The sequence below is a fragment of the Esox lucius genome, chromosome 19 (assembly GCF_011004845.1).
Source record: "Esox lucius isolate fEsoLuc1 chromosome 19, fEsoLuc1.pri, whole genome shotgun sequence".
Taxonomy (NCBI): Eukaryota; Metazoa; Chordata; class Actinopteri; order Esociformes; family Esocidae; genus Esox; species Esox lucius.
The window spans coordinates 27,120,275-27,140,290 of NC_047587.1; the positions used below are offsets into that span (position 1 = coordinate 27,120,275).

The following is a 20,016-nucleotide window of genomic DNA, read 5'->3' on the forward strand; positions in this document are numbered from 1 at the left end:
TGGGGAGGGAAATCGAAGCAGCACTTTATAATAAACATGTAAAATTGAGCATGTATAATGGATTAGTAAATAGTTTATAAATCATCACATTTCAAATGACTGCCCGCAAGACAGCATGATGTCATCATGTTCTATTATAAATTTCTTTGTGTATTTGACGAGTATTTAGTATTTTTTCTGTCTTTCTGTCTCTTCCGACTGCTGGTATAATGGCTGGTATAATGAATATATACTGCATTTCATAGGGTTCAATGAATATATACTGCATTTCATAGGGTTCATTGAATATAAAGTATGAGTGACTGATTATAGCTATTGAAACAGAGAGAGCAGTGGAATCACTTTTTGAGGTTGGACATTTAAATGGGATGACCATTTGAGTTTTGTTCACCTTATGTGTTTTCATGTTAACATCCACTCCTTACATTTCATGCAGTTAAAATTGTACCTTAATCAAGAAATATAGTGAATATATTTGTTTTCTCAAAATCATTTCACAATTATTGACACCTGGCATTTAGTATCTTTACACTCTCCCAGTGCCAAGGTAACCACACTGAGTCTTCTCCTACAGTAGTGTTTGATGAAGTAGGAGAACACATAGCAACAGATCTGAGACAATTCATCCATGCAGAATCTCTGCAGGGAGTATGTGTTCCTTGCTTCTGGGCTGTCATCATCAGCTTATCCCACAGGTTTTCATTTGGGTTAACAAGGGGACTCGAATGGCCATAGCAAAAACTTGGTTCTGTAGTCTGTTAGCCATTAATTTTTGTGTGAATCTGAAGGAATGATGTGAATCATTGTTTTACTTTATCCGACTGTGACCCAGTTTTAGCCTACTATCAGAGGCAGCCAGACTTTGCTCTAAAATCTTATTTGCTCTTATTTATACCATGTAGCCTTACCAGATCATTAAAAGCAAAACAGACCCACAGCATTGCATATCCACCACCATCATTCACTGTGGGAAGTAATTTTTTTCTGCTTGACCATCTCAAAATTCTACTTCTGCAAATTCTCCAACTGTTATCTGCTTCTCTAATTGTAAAATGTTTCTCTCTTGAACGATCCTTCTCACTGTATGGGCAAAATAAATGTCAGTTCTCTTCCAGGTAGGTTATTTATGTTATTTCATTTGTGTGTTAGCTGAGCATCCCCTTGTTAATACAATAGATGAATAAGGGAGTTTGGCATGTGAGGATCCACTTAAGAAACCACTTAAGGATCCCGCTTAAGGCTCTCTTACAAGGCCAACGTTGACTTCCTGTTTTTCTGGGAATATACATAATTTATTGAGAAACAGAAAGTATTGGATGAATCCAGAGAGAAACAGAAAGTCAAGGATGAATGCTGAGAGAAATCACATACCCCTGTTACTTCCATAGTTTAATCCTTACAGGCCACTGAATTTGTTAGCTGTTTTTCTATATAGCCTCTCCAGTGGATTTCAACAGCGGATCTATAGGAGAGGAATGTGTCGGAGTGAGACTGCAGCTCCTAGGCCAAGGAAACAAGAGAATCCAGGCTGATGTCTGTTTGAAGCATGTTTCAAACTACATTTCTGATGGATTTATTGGTTCTGCACATCCATTAGGTCCTCTTCTTAGTTAAGGCTTATGGTCAGAGATGGCAAGAGGTCCAAAGCCTGTTGAGCCCACGAGGTCCAGAAAAAGGCTTTTGTTGTTTCTGTGTAAACAGTACCTAATGTGTGATGTGTGAACAGTGCTGGAGAAACAAGACCTTGTCTGCAAAGGCCATGGATGGAAGTCACCGGAAAGTAGAGTAGATATGGTGACATGGATCAGACGTGAGGACCTCAGGGACCTCTAAGAGGAACTCAGAGGAGAAGTTGGGAGGGTAGGAGATAAGCTGTATTTGCAGGTTGATAACCAGTCAGCCAAAATATCAGATATTCCAAAGATGCATAATTTAGAATGGAAAACATTTTAACCTTCAAGTCTGAGCAAATGGATAACAGCAAGCCTTCCATTGTGCTCCACAGATTGTTTTTTTCGTAGGTGCACATAGCCTGAGGGTGGTAGCTTGATTGAGCACCATAATGTAACCTATGAAAATATCATGAACCAGCAGTGATTTGTTATTGAGAGAGACTTTCGCAGAGCAAATGAGGTGATGCTGTTCTGGGTAGGAGGATGCATGTTGTACAGTTACTCACTTTGGTCAAGGCATAAGGATACTTATATCTACAGTACACTGGGGTGTTATGTTGTGTAGACGAGCACTAACCCAGAGCCAATTAATGTTACAGGTTAGTCCCTCACGGCATAGGTTTTTTCAAACCAAGTCTGTTGCGGTTTGAAAAAACAGCCCAGTGGTAATTCTTATTAGGTCTCACACCAACGGCACAACGACAGCACTGACTTGATTTGCCACAACATCAGCAGTGTTATCTCATTTCAATTGTTAGCTTGATAGGTGAGTCATTCCTGGGATGTTGCGCATTTATTGGAATCCATAAAACCTGAGCGTTTGCTGCTGATTTCAGGCGGGGATGTCCCAGTGATGCATCCTAATACGGTTGTGTAAAGAGCAAACCCTACAGCACACGGTTTCTAAACAATGTTGGTAACATTCATGGCCCTCTGTTCCTCTCTCTCTCTCTCTCTACAGTGTTCTTTGATGACTGTGCGGGGAACGATGGTGTGGTGTTCGAGGTGTCCCACCCAGACTTCCAGGTGGACGAGGAGATGAACCTGGTGGCCAGGCGAGATGTGATGGACGGTGGCACGGTTCTGTTCATCCATGGGGTCAACAAGCAGGCTGATGACCTGGCTCAGGTGGACATTGTTAGAGCTCCACCCAGGTCCCTTCAAAAACTCAGAGTGAGTGGCCGACCAATAGATGCATTCATGAGAGATGCTCTGCTAGTTATTTCTGCTGTTCAGAGCTTTAAGTTCAATATTTCATGAGTAATTCATGGTCATCCCATTCGGATTTATGTTTTCGGAGTCTGGCTCAACTTCCTTGCCCCCATACATTGTCATCCTGAATGGGACTGAGTTTGATTATGTTGACACTCACTGCACAAATCCCTTGGTAAAATTGAATGGCTGGACTGCTCACTTTCATTCAATTAAATCTGACCTTTACACTCTAGTTAACTAGCCCTCACTACATACGATGTCAGACTCTCTGGAACCATTTCATTTAGCCTCATTTAGGTAAGCGCCCTTTACCTCAACTCACACCTTATTATCTGTTAGCAACATAGTGTAGAGTAGGTATCTCACTCTGGTCAGTCCTAAAGCCGGCACTTCCTTTGGTCATTGTTCATTTCAGTTAACTGGAGCTACTAACCAGAACTGAATTTCAAAAGACCTTTGAAGCTTGATACTTTCACCACACTGTGTCACATAGTGTTATCATGACCATACTGTTTCCAGTAGTGTTATCATGACCATACTGTGTCACATTGTGTTAACATGAACACATCGTGTCACATAGTGTTATCATGACCATACTGTTTGCAATAGTGTTATCATGACCACACTGCGTCACAATGTATTAACATGAACACACCGTGTCACATAGTGTTATCATGACCACTCTGTGTCACATGGTGTGAACATGAACACATCGTGTCACATAGTGTTATCATGACCACACTTTGACACATGGTGTTATCATGAACACATCGTGTCACATAGTGTTACCATGAGCACACTGCGTCACAATGTATTAACATGAACACACCGGGTCACATAGTGTTATCATGACCACTCTGTGTCACATGGTGTGAACATGAACACATCGTGTCACATAGTGTTATCATGACCACACTGTGTCACATGGTGTTATCATGACCACACTGTGTCACATGGTGTTATCATGACCACACTGTGTCACATGGTGTTATCATGACCACACTGTGTCACATAGTGTTATCATGACCATACTGTGTCACATGGTGTTATCATGAACACATCGTGTCACATAGTGTTATCATGACCACACTGTGTCACATGGTGCTATCATGACCACACTGTGTCACATGGTGTTAACATGAACAAACTGTGTCAATATATTGTAAAATACAGCATGCATGCTCATATTTAATAAACCTGCATTTCCCTTCTGTCCCCCTTCAAATACTATCTCCGAACTGACCATTTTACTCATTGTCAACAAAACCTCAACCCCTAGAATCATCACTTCTGTCTTTGTACATATTGGTTCCACGTCAATATTGGTGTTTGTATTCAAAACACCAAATACAGCACTTTATGCCTGTTTAATGATCCACAAAACCTCTTGCAAAAAATGTGTCTACCTTTACACAAGCCTGCTCCATCCATTACCCGCTCCACTTGTATTCCAGCCCCTTCCAGTCCTCAACCTCCAGGCCAAAGCTAGTGCTGCTAACTTGATTAAAAAACATTCCAGGGCCATATCAGGCATCCTGTTACCTCCCCTCCAATCATTCCTCTTCTCAGCTCCCTGGTGTACCCAGGTGTCCTGATGATGTCGTTTCTATGGCTCCCGGCCTAATGAGCAGCTCTCTCTCTGTCTCTGTGCATCACCTGGCCTTCATTTGTTTATGCCTCTCCCATCGTTTATTTAGCTATCCAGTCCACAGGTATATATTTGGCAAGCCTGTGAGGACATCAGTGAATTAGTCGTGTCCATTCTGTCTATGAGTTGTGAGAGAAGATATTCTCATGAGTAATGTCACCATATTGTACCTGTAGTCAAGTGTGAAGGTGGTCTGCATTGAAAACTGAGTTAGTCTACCAATGGGTGTTATAAAGAAGCCCTGCTAAACACAATATTCACTCAAAATAATTTCCTTGCCTTAGGTTAACAAGACATTATTCGTATTGACAGTAATATTAATATGCTGTATAATAAAAAGAAGTCTAGACAATTGTGGTCTATGTTGGTGTGGCAGTACACATGATTCTGGCCTACTTCTATTTCAACACACTGCCTCCTCTGTTTCTCCCACTTTCTGTCTATCAATAAAAAAATAAAAAAAAGGCCAAATACAGTATATGTCTTTTGGAAAACTTTTTAAGTGAAGAAAAGTTGGGTGGCTGTGGTACACTTTTGTCTTTTAACTTCACTTCAGAATTCATTCTCTAGGAGATAAACAGCGCAGCGGTGTCCAACCAGCTCCTATCCTAGATCATCTATTGTTCCCAATCCTTTGTTCTGGCTTGGATATCTATCCTCTGCTTTATCCAGTCAGTGATATCAGTTTTAATTGCATATAACACATCACATTAACCCCATGAATTAGGCAGAAGGAAAGTGAGAATAGAGAGACACAGGAGATTATTGGGCATGAGAGAATAAAGACAAAAAGGATGGACCACGAAAAGGTAAGAGAGGCATGCAGAATATGGGGAAAACAGACAGCTGACACTGGATGAGTTCTTTATTGCGGTTTGTGGAGGCGCTCTCATTATTTCACAATCAATTAGTCTGCAGGGGTGCTCCGCTTTGAGGAGCAGATACATCACCAGTAGAACAAAGCAACAGAAGCATCAACCTCATCACCACCCCATCACACACTGGATTTCTCTATGATCCAAACTCCAAGAGTCAATATTTCATAATTTCACAATAGATCTACTTGACAAGACCGGCTGAGGGATGTTTTGGGCAAACCAACTCCAGCACCCGATTCTATTGTTAGGAACCGAGCTATTTTAAAAGGACAGGTGGGAAACCTAGTGTCGAAAAATCTAAATTAGTTTATTAGAATAAGTTTGGATTGAATAAATTAGAATAAGTTTGGATTGACCTGTAACAAGGATACTATCAGTGTCAACCAATCAAAAACATGTGTAAGACATCTGTTCTTAACCCACTGTTTCACCATCCGTTACAATGTCCGACTGATGTACACGTTGATAAATATTATAGTGTCAGATGTATTGACATTTGATAATTGATGAGTGCTGTCTGAGTGTGTGTGTGTGTGTGTGTGTGTGTGTGTTTGGGGGGGTTGAGGTGTAAGGAAGAGAGGAAAGGGATGGAGGGACAGGCTGATGATGAATGAAGGTTATTATGATCAAACTGAATTCACAGAATAATGTATTCTCTTTTGCTGCGAATCAATATGGGAATTAATGGTAGAATGCATTTCAATTTAAACACACACACACACACTAATATATGGAATTTGGTTTCTTGTTTTTGTGTGTTTCTGTGTGTTATGTTGTTTAGTACAAGGGTCGCCCACTGGGAAATAAAAAGCACTTTTCAAATATAACAGTTGATAACAGCATAATAAAACTATGAATTGTAGAAGCTTATTTATTTATTTTTGTTATGTCCATAACATCTGACTCCGAAAGAAATGGAATATTGCATACTGGAAGAAAATAAATATATTCAAGTGATCACTTCCTTCCATTAGTCTTTAATTGAAAACATAAAATGTGACATATTGCTGCAAACAACAGTGGATAGTCCATGCTCATACTGTGGTGTAATGCTTACTGTCTCCCTTGCTCTTTCTGTGATATCTCCGTCAGCAGTCAGTCCCTCCAGGATACTGCAATCACAGATATCTTTGCAAAATCAGTTCCCAGCGTATCACAGGGCTTGCATATGTGACCACTCAATACACGTGTTCTGGCATGTTGTGTTTGGGTTCTTGCGTCTCGTCTTTGGGTTCTGGCATGTTGTGTTTGGGTTCTGGCATGTTGTGTCACGTGGACTAAGGTTTTATGCTATGTCACCTGGATCCCTATTTTGGGGTTTTTGTGATTTATTGTTTATTGTTTAGTAATAATTGGCTGTAACCTGAGTATCCACCATCAGCACATCTCTCCCTCGTCTTTGTCATGCGCTGGTCCTGAACCCTTAACAGGCATGGTTCTCTACATCCCCAAAGTTGCAGTTCTACAAGAAGTCGCACTCACACAGATGCATAGCACACGCGCATACAAGACAGCCATAACGCATAACTCTAAACCTAACTGGTTATTCCTAAACCTGAAAGTTACTACAATTATACCCTGACCCCTGAGCCAGATGTCTCAGTTTCCCTGGTGGGGACCAGTTTAACAGGTTTTTCTTTCTTGGGACATCTGTTCATAGTACATACAAACGTGGTTCACACCCACTGACACCCACAGACACACACAAACACACAAACACACCAATCCTCACCAATCCGCCCACTGCCCAAATGTATTCCGATAAGACCGATAAGCCCAGATAGTTCTGTTCCCTGTGGTCTTGACACATCTTGGTCCTTACTTAGATTCCTTAATGAGAATTCAAAGAGACAGAGAGATGTGGAGGAGATGAGTCATTGGTGATGGTGTGGTAGTAATTTATGAACAGGAAACATTAATGATTCATGACCAACTTCTGGGAGGGTGGCAGAGAAGAGCTAGCCCCAGCGCTAGGCCTATTCATCACCTGCACAGTAAGGCTGGAGAAGGAGGGGCATGTTATGTTTGGTCTCCTAGCATTGAGTGTGAGCTTTACGCCTCTCTGTCCTTGACAATGTAGCTATATGTGTATCAAATAGAGTGTGCCCATCAATATCCCCAGCTTTATGGTCTGCATGCCATGCATTGATGGGTTTTAAGCCCCCGTCCCGTCGCTGCTCTCTTCATCTCTCGGCACAGCAGAGGGATGGAGTGACAGTGAGTTTCATCTTCAGTGTAATACCTGTCATCACTCTGCTGGTGTCCATTGAGCTGCTGAAAGTAAAGGTATCATAACAATCCAGTAGCCGGGAGCAATGCATTCTGAGTTTGACGCTGTCATACTAACGCGGGTCAGGTTTCACCGGGCCGCCCGAAGGCCGGGATCTGTCTTTGAAGACCAGTCATAGAATTTAACCCACCTCGGAATTTGCACTTTAAACACATAATAGTCAGTTTAATCTGGAGTAGTTACGTCATGCTCTGGTCAACAGCTTCAGGGATGTTCCCTGACATTTCAAAATCAGTGGCTGGAAAACAGTGTCTGTCAGAGGGACATTATGCACTTTATGTACCTTGTTGTAGTCGTATTGTGTTTTGGATGGGTTTCAAGTTTCATCCATCCTCCGAAGGTTGTCTGGAACAGGAAAGTGAAATGAGCTGGATTGAGTTACTGTGGAACAGTCAGTGTGCCCTCCATGTCTCCATGTCAAAATGCAGCGTTGTAAACAAATGCCTTCACCCCACCCCCCATCCACCCCTCATCCTTCTCTGTCATTCTGACAGGGGAAGCACTGCCAACTCACAGTCTAGCACAACAGAGTAAAGACGCTGCCAGCGTAAATGTGTGATGTGCCATGAAAGAGGAAGGACAAAAGAGATACCAATGCTAATTTAATCTCAGCGCCAGAGTTTTCTTCTTTTTTTCAGTTGTCATGTTTTTTTTCCCCTGGACAACAAATGGCTTGTCACCTCTTCTTTTGGTTGTCAGGGGACTGTTGCCTGGGCGCCAGCTAGTGTTTCTTGCTACAGCGTGGGCACGGCTTCCTCATGCCAGGGCAGGGATCAAAACGACCTGTACTGGGAGGGCAGAGGTCATAGGGCGGTCACACAGGGAGGGAGACATGGAGGAGAGAAAGAAATGTTAAACATGGACAGAGATGGTGTCTCTTAGAATTTCTCTGGACCCTGACATGTCATGTTTTTTTCTGCAGCATTTTCTTACCCAGCCAGCCTGCCAACACAGGGCCATTCTCCTTTCCTGTCCTGGTCCTATTCAATTGTGTGGGGATTACTCTGTGGCCACAAACCTGCCAGATATAAAACCCCACCAATGCCTTACCGTCATAAATTCAGCATATTAACATCCATGTCAGTTCCTCACCTGGTCCACTTTGCCGTTGAGTGATCTAAACTATTCCTTGCCACAATCTTCTTTGTGTATTATTCTGCCTCTTTGATGTCTCTAGCTTTCGTATTGTTTATGTATGAGTGCACAAAATAATGAGTTTATTTTGAAGTCCCAGGCTTCGCCCTGGCTCACACAGGAGTTTTATCTGTGTATTAGTTGTGGGCCAGTGTGGTCGTATTGAGCTGGCCCGTGTCCAGCGGACCAGAGACTGGTGCACTCCCAGGGGTCACTGTAGCTATGCAGATGTATTCAGTTGGAGTCCATTGTCGATCCTGTGAATGACGTGTATAATTTGCTCTGCCACTTTACCTGCCAGAAGAGCCCTAATTGCATCAGAATTTAGCAAAAGCTCAGGGGGAAGAGGTGAAAAGAGAAAAGAGAGAAGCCACATCTTTCTTCTCTGTTCTTACATTTACCCACTGTAAGGGTGCAAATGCACACGCTAATGAACTGTCTCACGTGCACTCACGTACACACTCACATACACACACTCACATACACACACACACACTCACATACACACAAACACTCACATACACACACTCACTCACACACACATACACACAAACACTCACATACACACACACACTCTCACATTCACATACACACTCACATACACACACACACACACACTCACATACACACACACACACAAACACTCACATACACACTCACACACACAAACACTCACATACACACACACACACACACACACACAAACACTCACGTACACACAGACACAAATACTCACATAGACACAAACACATACACACAAACACTCACATACACACACACACACACACACAAACACTCACATACACACACAAACACAAACACTCACATACACAGACACAAACACTCACATACACACAAACACTCACATACACACAGACACAAACACTCACATACACACAAACACATACACACAAACACTCACATACACACACAAACACAAACACTCACATACACACACACACTAACACTCACATACACACAGACACAAACACTCACATACACACAAACACTCACATACACACAAACACACACACACACACACAAACACTCACATACACACACACACAAACACTCACATACACAAACACAAACACAAACACACACATACACACACACAAACACTCACATACACACACACACACACACACAAACACTCACATACACACACAAACACAAACACCCACATACACACACATACACACAAACACTCACATACACAAACACAAACACACAAACACACACAAACACACACACACACACACACACACAAACACACACACACACACATACACACAAACACACGCCGGAATGGGATATTTAAATTGTATTTAATTCTCTCTACAAACTGACAAATGTCTAATATGTTAAATGTATTTAGTGTTAACTTTTGTAGCTTTTTATAAGCGTTTGAATATATTATGTGCTGAATTTGGCCACTGTTTTGGTACATTCTTGTGTATATACAGTGTACAGTATGATTTCATTATCAGACAGACCTCTTCATGGTATGTTAGACTACAGTTTTGAACAATTCTCTATGTTGTAATTAGCTTGTATTGGGTTTTTTAGTTGGAGAATAGCAGTTTAAATAGACTAAGGCTGAATCAACAATCACATCAAAACATGCTTTGGTCTGCGAGAGCATTGTCATCTTTCATGTCATATTTCTCTGTCTCTCAGTTCAGTTCTTTTCATTTCTCTGTAGCTCTTTTTCAACCTTCCTTTTTATTTGCTTCCTCAAGTCTTCATCTAGCATGGAAAGACTCAGTCAATTAGAGCACATGAAGACACAACAAATGAAATACATGAAACCCCAGGACATATTGTTCAAGAATATAACAGTGTCTCATGATGTTAGATTGGAATTCCATCCAATGTGTCAGCATCATTTCTTCCCTCCACCAATCAGTGGATAACATGGTGAACAGGAACATGTGGATGGGAACTCTACAGGATGTTATGTTAGTGTCGGCTGGCTGTCTGGATGATGCTCCAAAGCACTGTGTGGGCTGTGTTTAGGCAGCCCTGATTGGCACAGTGGAGAAACACTCCCAGCTTCCTCCATTCGACACTTTCTAACACACATATAATACCTTTTACTTTGTTTCCGTCCATGTGCGTTGTGTAATCAGGGGTGTGTTTTAATTGGGTGTTTTTTCCAAGTATGGCTCCCTGAGAGGAGTTGATTTCTCTGTCCAACCCGGGTAATTATGCGGTGCGGTTCCACTCTGGCAGGCCTTGGCAGCTCACGCTGAGCTGCCTCCATGCCATAGCCTCGACAGACCAACTTCATGTCCGTTCTGCTGGCTTGCAGATCACTGTCTGCCCACAGAATCACTCTGGCCTGGTAAAGTGCATCGAGTTCCTAGCACTTCCTACACGAACGGCTAATCACGGTTAAAAATACTCCACAACCCATTACATGTTCAGTGTTGCGACACACTGTTCTCATCACTGCGAGCGGGGCGTAAACAAGCAACACGATGGTACTTAATGAAATGCCACAAACAGATACATGAATGGTATGTGTGATGTGACCCTTCTCTCTGTGTGTTACTGTGTGTACAGGGGAGAATTGGCCTTGGACAGATGCAGCCCTACCGATCAAAGAGAGCCCTGTTTGCCCCTCGCATGCACGTCAGTGAGAACATGGAGCCTCCCTTCCCTAAAGTCATCGGCACGGTAAGCCCCCCCCCCCATCCAACCCACCTCAGGCTTCTTCTGAAGTACTTCCACAGTGATGGAGGAGCGTACACCCTGATGGCGACTCGTTCTGTTAGTCACATAATGTGTTCATCCTTATTTCCCTTGGAAAACACATGCCTTTCTCCTTATATAATGTATCTGTGGAACACACTGGATGATTAGCTATGTGAATAATCCCTGTTTAGACAGAAAACCGTCTACACGTACACTAAAAAACATAGCCGCGTGTGCCTTTTTAATTTGAGATTTTAATCACATTTGCCGTTCTCCAAATGTTATGACTAGCTCAAACCTCATAGATGGCTCAGTGAATAAAATGAAAATGTGTATGCAAACTTGATTAATTCCTTTTTAATTAGCAAACAAGGTCATTGATGTCCTTCTCTGTGTATGTTTGCATGGTTGGAAAAACCAAAAATCTGTCAATATCTCACTCTGTTTTGTTTGATTGTTTGTTGTGCATTTGGTGGCTTGGTAATTTCATCAGAGCTGTTTGGGTGGACATTCAATCCAGGTCAGATCAGGTAAAGGGAGGGCTCTTTTACTGTTTAAGAAGACCGGTTCCATCCTACCGATGTACTGTAAAATCAGGGCTGGATTCAAGTGTTTATGGGGAACTGCAATTATTGGACTTTTACAGAAAGTATACTGTTTTTACTTCTTTTAACGGTGTTATTTACTTGGATGTGAACCAATAAATTGTATTGTTATTGTGTGTGTGTGCGTGTGTGTGCATGTGCATATGTGTATCTTATGTGTGTGTGTGTGTGTGCATATGTGTATATGTATGTATGTATGTACAACCCTCTTTCCAAATAAGTTGGGATGCTGCATAAAACATGAATAAACATGTGCAAAATGATGTGCAAATCATTCATCCCTGTATTTAACTGAAAATAGTACTGTACAAAGGCAGCATATTAAATATTGAAACTGAGGCATTTTAGTGGAAAAATAAATGCCAATTTTTAACTTGATGCCAGCAACTCATGTCAAAATAATTGTGTCAGAGGCATCTTTACCAACTGCATCACCTCTTCTTTTAAAAATACTCTGTAAGCGTTTGGGAACTGAAGAGACCAATTGGATTTCAGCTGCTCAATCAGTTTGGGGGCTCCTTGCTGCATTTGTCATATCATAATGTGCCAAATGTTTTCAATGGGTGACAGGTCTGGACTGGTCTGGACCCGGACTCTTACTGCAGAGCCATGCTGTTGTAATACATGCGGTGTTGCTCCAAAATTTGCTCCAAAACCTGTATATATTGTAGTAGGACAATTTTCCATTTCGCCTCAGTCCATCTAAAATGAGCTTGGGCGCAGAGAAGGTGCTGGCGTTTCTGGATGTTGTGTATATGGTTTCTTCTTTGCATGATAGAGTTTTAACTTGCATTTGTGGATGCAGCGACACACTGTGTTCATAGACAATGGTTTTTGGAAGTGTTCCTGAGCCCATGCAGTGATGTCCACTACAGAATTATGTCTGTTTTTAATGAAGGACCATCTGAGGGGCCGAAGATCATGGCCATCCAATATTGGTTTTCACACTCGCTTGAATACAGAGATAACTCCAGATTCTCTGAAACTTTTAATGATATTGTGTAGCGTAGATGATGAGACTCCCAAACTCTATTACATTTTACATTGTGATACATTATTCTTAAATTGTTGCACTATTTGTCCATGCAGTCTTTCACAGAGTGGTGAACCCCTCACCATCTTCAATTCTGACAGACCCATCCTATGTGGAATGATCTTTTAATGCCCGATCATGTTACTGTCCTGTTGCCAATTGACCAAATTAGTTGTGTGATATTCCACCAGGTTTAGTTTTTAGCATTACAAGTTTCCGTTCTTTTGGTGCCTTTGTCCCAGCTTTTTTTAAAGTTGCTGGCATAAAATTCAAAGTGCCCATGTATTTTCCAAGAAACCGCATATGTACTTGATATGTACTATTTTCTGTAGGCTTTAAATGATTTGCACATCATTGCATTCTGTATTTCTTTACATTTTACACCTCATCCCAACTTTTTGGGTTGTGTGTGTGTGTGTGTGTGGTGGGGGGAATGTAAGAGTTTTTGCATTGTAGGTGTAACTTAGGAGTGTGTGAGAAACAGACGGAGAGAGAGAGAGAAAGAGAAAACATATTTGCCAATCAGACTAAAGGATCAACCACATCTCAAAACACCCAGAGAGTCTTCAAAATGAAATCTTAAAAGAGACATCACATAGCTGAGCCTTGCACATAATGGATAATTGCACACTGGAGAGTTCCTCCGAAGCCATGGCCTCTTCATTCCCCCTGCCTGTCCTGTGGTATCTGGGCAGCGTTGAGGCCCATGGGGATGGGGCTTCCAGGGAGAATCCATATTTTAGATCTCCCCTGGGGCTTTCACAGATGGGTGAAGCACAAAGGCAAAGAGTCAGGCAGCTAATGGGAGGGAGGAAGGGGGAGTGAAAGAGTGAGGGGGTGAGGATGAAGAAGAGATCTACAGTCAGCAGATTCTTCTGTCTTTAAGGATTTCAATAGTTGCCAATGATAAACTTTGAAATGAGTCGGGGGGAAAGGCATACATAGTTTAAGTTGTTTTATTTAGTCACTACACAGCAATTGATAACAGGGATACATAATACAGCATGTCCTTCCATTTCTGGTCTACAAAAGATGAATTTCACTGTATGAAGATAACGTGGTATACAGCATGAGACCATGATGTGTCTCCACTGACATCAGACAGGATTGCTATGCACTCTGACTGTTTGGAGCACTCATATTATTTTAGAGTTCTGGTGTGTTCGTAATGTCCCCCATCATCCCTTCTCCCTCTGATTCTTTCTCCCTGTGCCCCCCTCTTCTTCCCATAGTGAGTCCTGCTTGAGGAGGCAGGCTAATGTGCACTATTTAATCTGACGGAAGCTATACATCGAAGAGCAGGCAAAATTGATTTTCCACATGGATACAGCTTTCCCTCCGTATGCTTCTTACCAACAGCATGACAGCCGTTTATTTATCATATGTGCTACCCCTCTGAGGGAAAATGAAATATGAAATTAGGTTTATTTCTTTTTTTGCCAGATCTCAATGTTCTGTTTCTGTATTGCTGTGTCCTATTGGAAGCATAGCTTCTTATGTTTGTCACTGTCCTTGGTTTCTGTGGAATGGGCGGCTGTCCCATTTCCTCCCCACTCAAGTCTCATGACTACTACAACTATTCCACATCAGGAGAACCCACAGAGTACCTATGAGCACATGGATGCACCTAAAACTCTCTTTCTCATCCACTTCCTTGCTTAGAATCTCACCCTTTGTTATTATTTTCTTTGTTTTACTCCATGACTTTCCTCTCAGTCATTTTTCTAACTTAATGACAGCTTTTGCTCCTCATTTATCCTTCAACATTTAGACCCACTTTCCACCTTTGGTGAGAACTCCATGAAGTCCCAAAATCTCCCCTGCCACTTGTCCGCTCTTCCAACTATATTGACCCTCTTCCCTCTCTACCTTCAGGTCTAACACGGCCACTGAGAAGAAACACGACAGGTTAAATAAAGTGGAGTGCATGAGACGCAGCTCTGTTAGTATCTGGTTCCAACGCAGAAGATATCTCTGTATCCCCTTGCTCTTTCCTCACTGCAGGACAAGTATTAGCTAGCATTTATTCTGAGGATTCCAGAGCAGGAAGTGGGGATCCGGACAGTTGGCTCGGTGTGCCAGCTTGGTGCCTGGGGCCTTGTTCATTTAGTCTAATTGATTGTGTTAATTTAGTTGGGATGACTGTAAGGGGAGAAATCCCGCCCTTCCTTCCCTTCTGTTTTTCTACACGATGATCATCATTATTATGGTGAAAAGTGCAGATGCTGGGCTGAACTGTCACACACAGCCTCCAATACAGAGATCCCTAGATGAATTAAAGTGACGTGAAATCCATGCTGATGAGATGAGCTTGTAGGAGGGGAAAAGCAGTAACGAACACATTTGTCTGGCTTACAGACTCCCAGTGAGGTGTTGGCCTCGTAGTGGCTCATAGATCTGATATTGATGCAGACACACCTGGTTCTAGACACGGTTACTGTCACTCAATCCATTCAACCCATTTGGAGTTATTTGGTGACGTCAACTTAACCTTTTGCCTCTGTTCCTCAAGATTTACTGTGGCTTTCTATGAAGCTTTAAAAATGGCCAGATTTAAACTGTGAATTAACAGAAATGTGTTCAGAGAAACTTGTCCTTCGGGACTGTGTAATGTGACAATAACCAAAATGAACAAGGCAACATCAAACATACTGTCCCTCGTGATTGATGTAGCCCTGGTTCCATATGATGTATTCTGAGTGACTAACATAATGTCTGTAGAATACTGTGACTCATGACGTGACTGTAATTTTTTTCTCTGGAAATACACAAAACCCTTGTTTTATCAAAATAGGGCGAGTGGTATCTGAGAAAGTTGGTCAAACGAGTGAGGTTAACGATTGGCATGAATGTAAAAAAGAAAATCTCTAGTTATATTACATATGCATGGAAGTCTTCTCTTCTGAGTGCACTGATGATTACAGTGCAGGAGTAGCAGTAAGACTTTAACTACCAGAGGCTGTATATGCTGTTAGAGGTCAGTATAGAACACAGCTTAGCTGAGACTGAGTGGATCTGCCTGTCTGCAAAAAAAAATATCACTGAAGTTACTGAAGCTTACAGTACCTTAAACTTCCTGAAAGTGGCAGAGGGTTAACACACTGTTTTGTCAAATTTCCCCCACTGTTCCTGACCTCCACCTTAACCGCCATGGATGACTTCCTTTAATGAGGACATAACAGCTAATCAGAGACACTAATTGTGCCATTGTTTTCCCTGCTGATGTGAGGGAATGGACTGTGTGAAGGATCAGCAAGGCTCATCACCACCTCAAGGGCCAGTGGGGGCCAGGGTTGCCGGGGACAGCGGGCCCCTCCAACTACTTCTCGCTAATTACCAGCAGTGTAGGCGGGCAATCACGACAATCCAGGTCTCTGATTGTCATTATCAGCTTCTGCTTTGACCTTGCTAGGACATTTGGAACATCACTGGGGGGCCACGGGAGCTGTCCTCTCCACCTGCCTGCCAGTGTTGACCCCATAAAACAAACAGAGACACTCTTCAAATGGCTTCTATTCCGTTCTGAACATGTTCCAGAGCTGTGAAGAGCTCCTTGGGGACATCTTGCTGCAGTCTGTTTGCTTACTGGAGAGACTGTAGCTCCACTTTTCCCTGACATGGAAAGACACTCTGAAACCTGGGTGTGTGTCTGTGCTCGCTATCTCTCCTCAGTTACTTTGTTTACGCTGAGTCGTTGCAACCTTTCAAGACTCGTGGAAAAAAATTACAACAGTTAAAACGTCCTTGCCCAAAATATGAACTGGTTCAGCTTTAACTCAACTCAGGGAAATGCTTTGAAGTATAGGTGGACTGACTCATCAGATCTCACCGGCATGTGTATGCAATCTATTTCACGAAGGCTGTGAATTGCACCTACTTTAAAGTAATGTACATTCATCTAAATGCTCATCATGAGTCAACTGGGGGTGTGTGCAACAGGGAAGAGCTCCCTCTTTCTCCTCTTCCCCCCCGAGTTGTGCTGACACGGAGACAGGATCCATCACACCTCCTGTCAACAGCAAGCTAGAGATGGAGCCCTGCACTCTTTCATGCTGGCTGCCATGTTAATGAGAGGTGATGGAAATAGGTGAGCTTCTCCCACTAGACTTCCCACACGGGGATGGTGAACAGTGTGGAGAGGGCCTGGGGAGTGTGTGTGTGTGTTTCTCTATATGTTTGTTTGTGTGTGTGTGAGTGTGTGTGTGTGATGCTTCAGAGCAGCACATAGCATCAATCTCCCTCCAGACAACCTCCGTTTCTCATTCATTTCAACTCATTGTCCTTCGTCACTAAGTCATTAAGATGCTACATGAGCAGACAAACTCCAAAAAATTATAAATGACAGATACTTTTGTTATGTGACCCAGTTCGCCACTGACTGTTTTAAAACATGCTCACATCTATTGTAGCTTGAGAGAAAAAGGGGTCAACGTGGTATTCTGCATGAGGAGTATTCCTTTAGCTGTCCCTCACAGGACTCTTCTGAGGCCATTACGGAGCATATCTGGAGAACGGCAGAGTCTCACACAAGGGAACGGGCGGAGGAGGGTAATGCAGTTTGCTGGAGTCCTCTCCCTTCCCACAGACTCTGGCGACTGTTGTGAGTCTAACGTGTTGCTGCCTCAAACAAGATACAAAGAGGAACGAGATGGGGAAAAAAAGGGGACTAGAGGGGCCTATGGATCCTGCTAGGATCGGAGCCTCAGGGAGAGGAGCCAGTAGATCGTGGGAAGAGAAGGAGGAAAGTTTGACAGAGAGATACAGGGAGAGAGTGGCAGAGGAATACATTGAGATAGAGATGTGATAAAGATTTAAGGAATGAGAGGTGACTGAATATGGGTGAATAAAGACAGTTTATGAGACAAAAAGATGCAGTACTACCGCGTTCAGATGCAGTACTACCGCGTTCAGATGCAGTACTACTGCGTTCAGATGCAGTACTACTGCGTTCAAGTGGGAGAAGGAGGGCTGTATTTTAGCTCCAGTTCCTATGAAGGACCCATTTACCCCAACGTGAAGCAGGGCACATACATCCTCAAAGGGCGCTTAGCTGGCCATACAGGTCAGAACCAAAATGTTCACATCAATAAATTACATCTCTAAAAGACAGGTGTCAGGTTATCTATTGGGTGTTCTGCAGTGTGGGTCTCAGATTGTCTGCTGGGCGTGGCTGGAGTGTGGGTCTCATGTTGTCTGCTGGGCGTGGCTGTAGTGTGGGTCTCAGGTTGTCTGCTGGGCGTGGCTGTAGTGTGGGTCTCAGGTTGTCTGCTGGGCGTGGCTGGAGTGTGGGTCTCATGTTGTCTGCTGGGCGTGGCTGTAGTGTGGGTCTCATGTTGTCTGCTGGGCGTGGCTGTAGTGTGGGTCTCAGGTTGTCTGCTGGGCGTGGCTGTAGTGTGGGTCTTAGGTTATTTGCTGGGCCGACTGCAGTGTGGGTCTCAGGTTATTTGCTGGGCGGAACTGCAGTGTGTGTCTCAGGTTATTTGCTGTGCCGACTGCAGTGTCGGTCTCAGGTTATTTGCTGGGAGGAACTGCAGTGTGTGTCTCAGGTTATTTGCTGTGCCGACTGCAGTGTCGGTCTCAGGTTATTTGCTGGGAGGAACTGCAGTGTGGGTCTCAGGTTATTTGCTGGGAGAAACTGCAGTGTGGGTCTCAGGTTATTTGCTGGGAGGAACTGCAGTGTGGATCTCAGGTTATTTGCTGGGAGGAACTGCAGTGTGGGTCTCAGGTTATTTGCTGGGAGGAACTGCAGTGTGGGTCTCAGGTTATTTGCTGGGAGGAACTGCAGTGTGGATCTCAGGTTATTTGCTGGGCGTGGCTGTAATGTGGGTTTCAGGTTATTTGCTGGGCAAAGCTGTAGTGTTGGTCTAAGGTTATTTGCTGGGCGGGTCTGTAGTGTGGGTCTCAGGTTATCTGTTGCACAGTGGTGTGCTGAAAGAAAAAGCTGGCACTACCCAGAGACTGATGGATGGAATGGATGTCAGTCTAGTGATAAACAGCTGCATTCAGTAGATCAAAGGGTGGCCGTGCTGCGCTGTTAAACCATGAAATGTGGCACGTTTATACCCTAGATGTTTGTGTTTAAACTTCAAACATTATGCATTTAGATATATCTAGTCCGTTTTCTCATTTTAAACACAGTAATTAAGAAAATGAAACACGATAGTTAGCTTTTTCCCCAGTTAGCTTTCAGCCTATCCTAAGAGTTCAGCTTTTAAACACTAGTGTTTACTTTGAACTCGTACTGTTTAGAGTGCATTTATCCCTTTTCGGAGAGAAAGAAATGGGAGGGGCCTCATCAACATAATCGCAGCATTCTTTTTGCAGGCAGATTTTTTTAAAAATAATTTCTCTTCAAATGTGTTTCCATATACAAATGGTTTGCTTATATTATCTCAAACTATGCTATGACAAACTCTTTCTAAACTCCCAAACCAGACTGGAGTGTCTAGAATAGATTGTTGATCTGCAGGTGGAATTGGGGCTTAATAGCCCATTCCAGACCCCAATCAAGGTGGGAGAGCTAGGTGATGGGGTAAAAGTTGTAGAGGATGTTGGTGTCCATTCTGAGCTTATGTGAAATGAGGGTAAATGCAGCAGTTGGGTAGTTTTATGGGACAGGTGAGGGCAAGGTTGATAATATATTTATATACTGTGTATATGTACATACACAAGCAGGCAGGCTTTGATGAGCACCATGGTTAGGGTGTCCAGGGATCCAGTTGTTGTCTATTGTCACATTAAAAACGCTGAATGCGACAATACCTTTTTCTTGTACCTAACAAACAGGCGTCATGTCTCACATTCAGTCACGGGGCATGCTGGGAATTATACAAATATGGC

The 20,016-nt window shown here is 42.9% G+C and overlaps 1 protein-coding gene across 2 annotated transcripts in view; it reads left to right on the plus strand.

Moving 5' to 3' along the window:
- cdh13 (cadherin 13, H-cadherin (heart)) overlaps positions 1 to 20,016 on the plus strand; it is a 433,392-nt gene that overhangs the window by 193,536 nt on the left and 219,840 nt on the right. For both annotated transcript variants that reach the window (XM_020056601.2, XM_010894024.3), the window contains 2 exons: positions 2,635 to 2,846; positions 11,407 to 11,520. In XM_020056601.2, the coding sequence (XP_019912160.1) occupies positions 2,635 to 2,846; positions 11,407 to 11,520 (326 nt within the window). The remainder of the gene's footprint in view (positions 1 to 2,634; positions 2,847 to 11,406; positions 11,521 to 20,016) is intronic.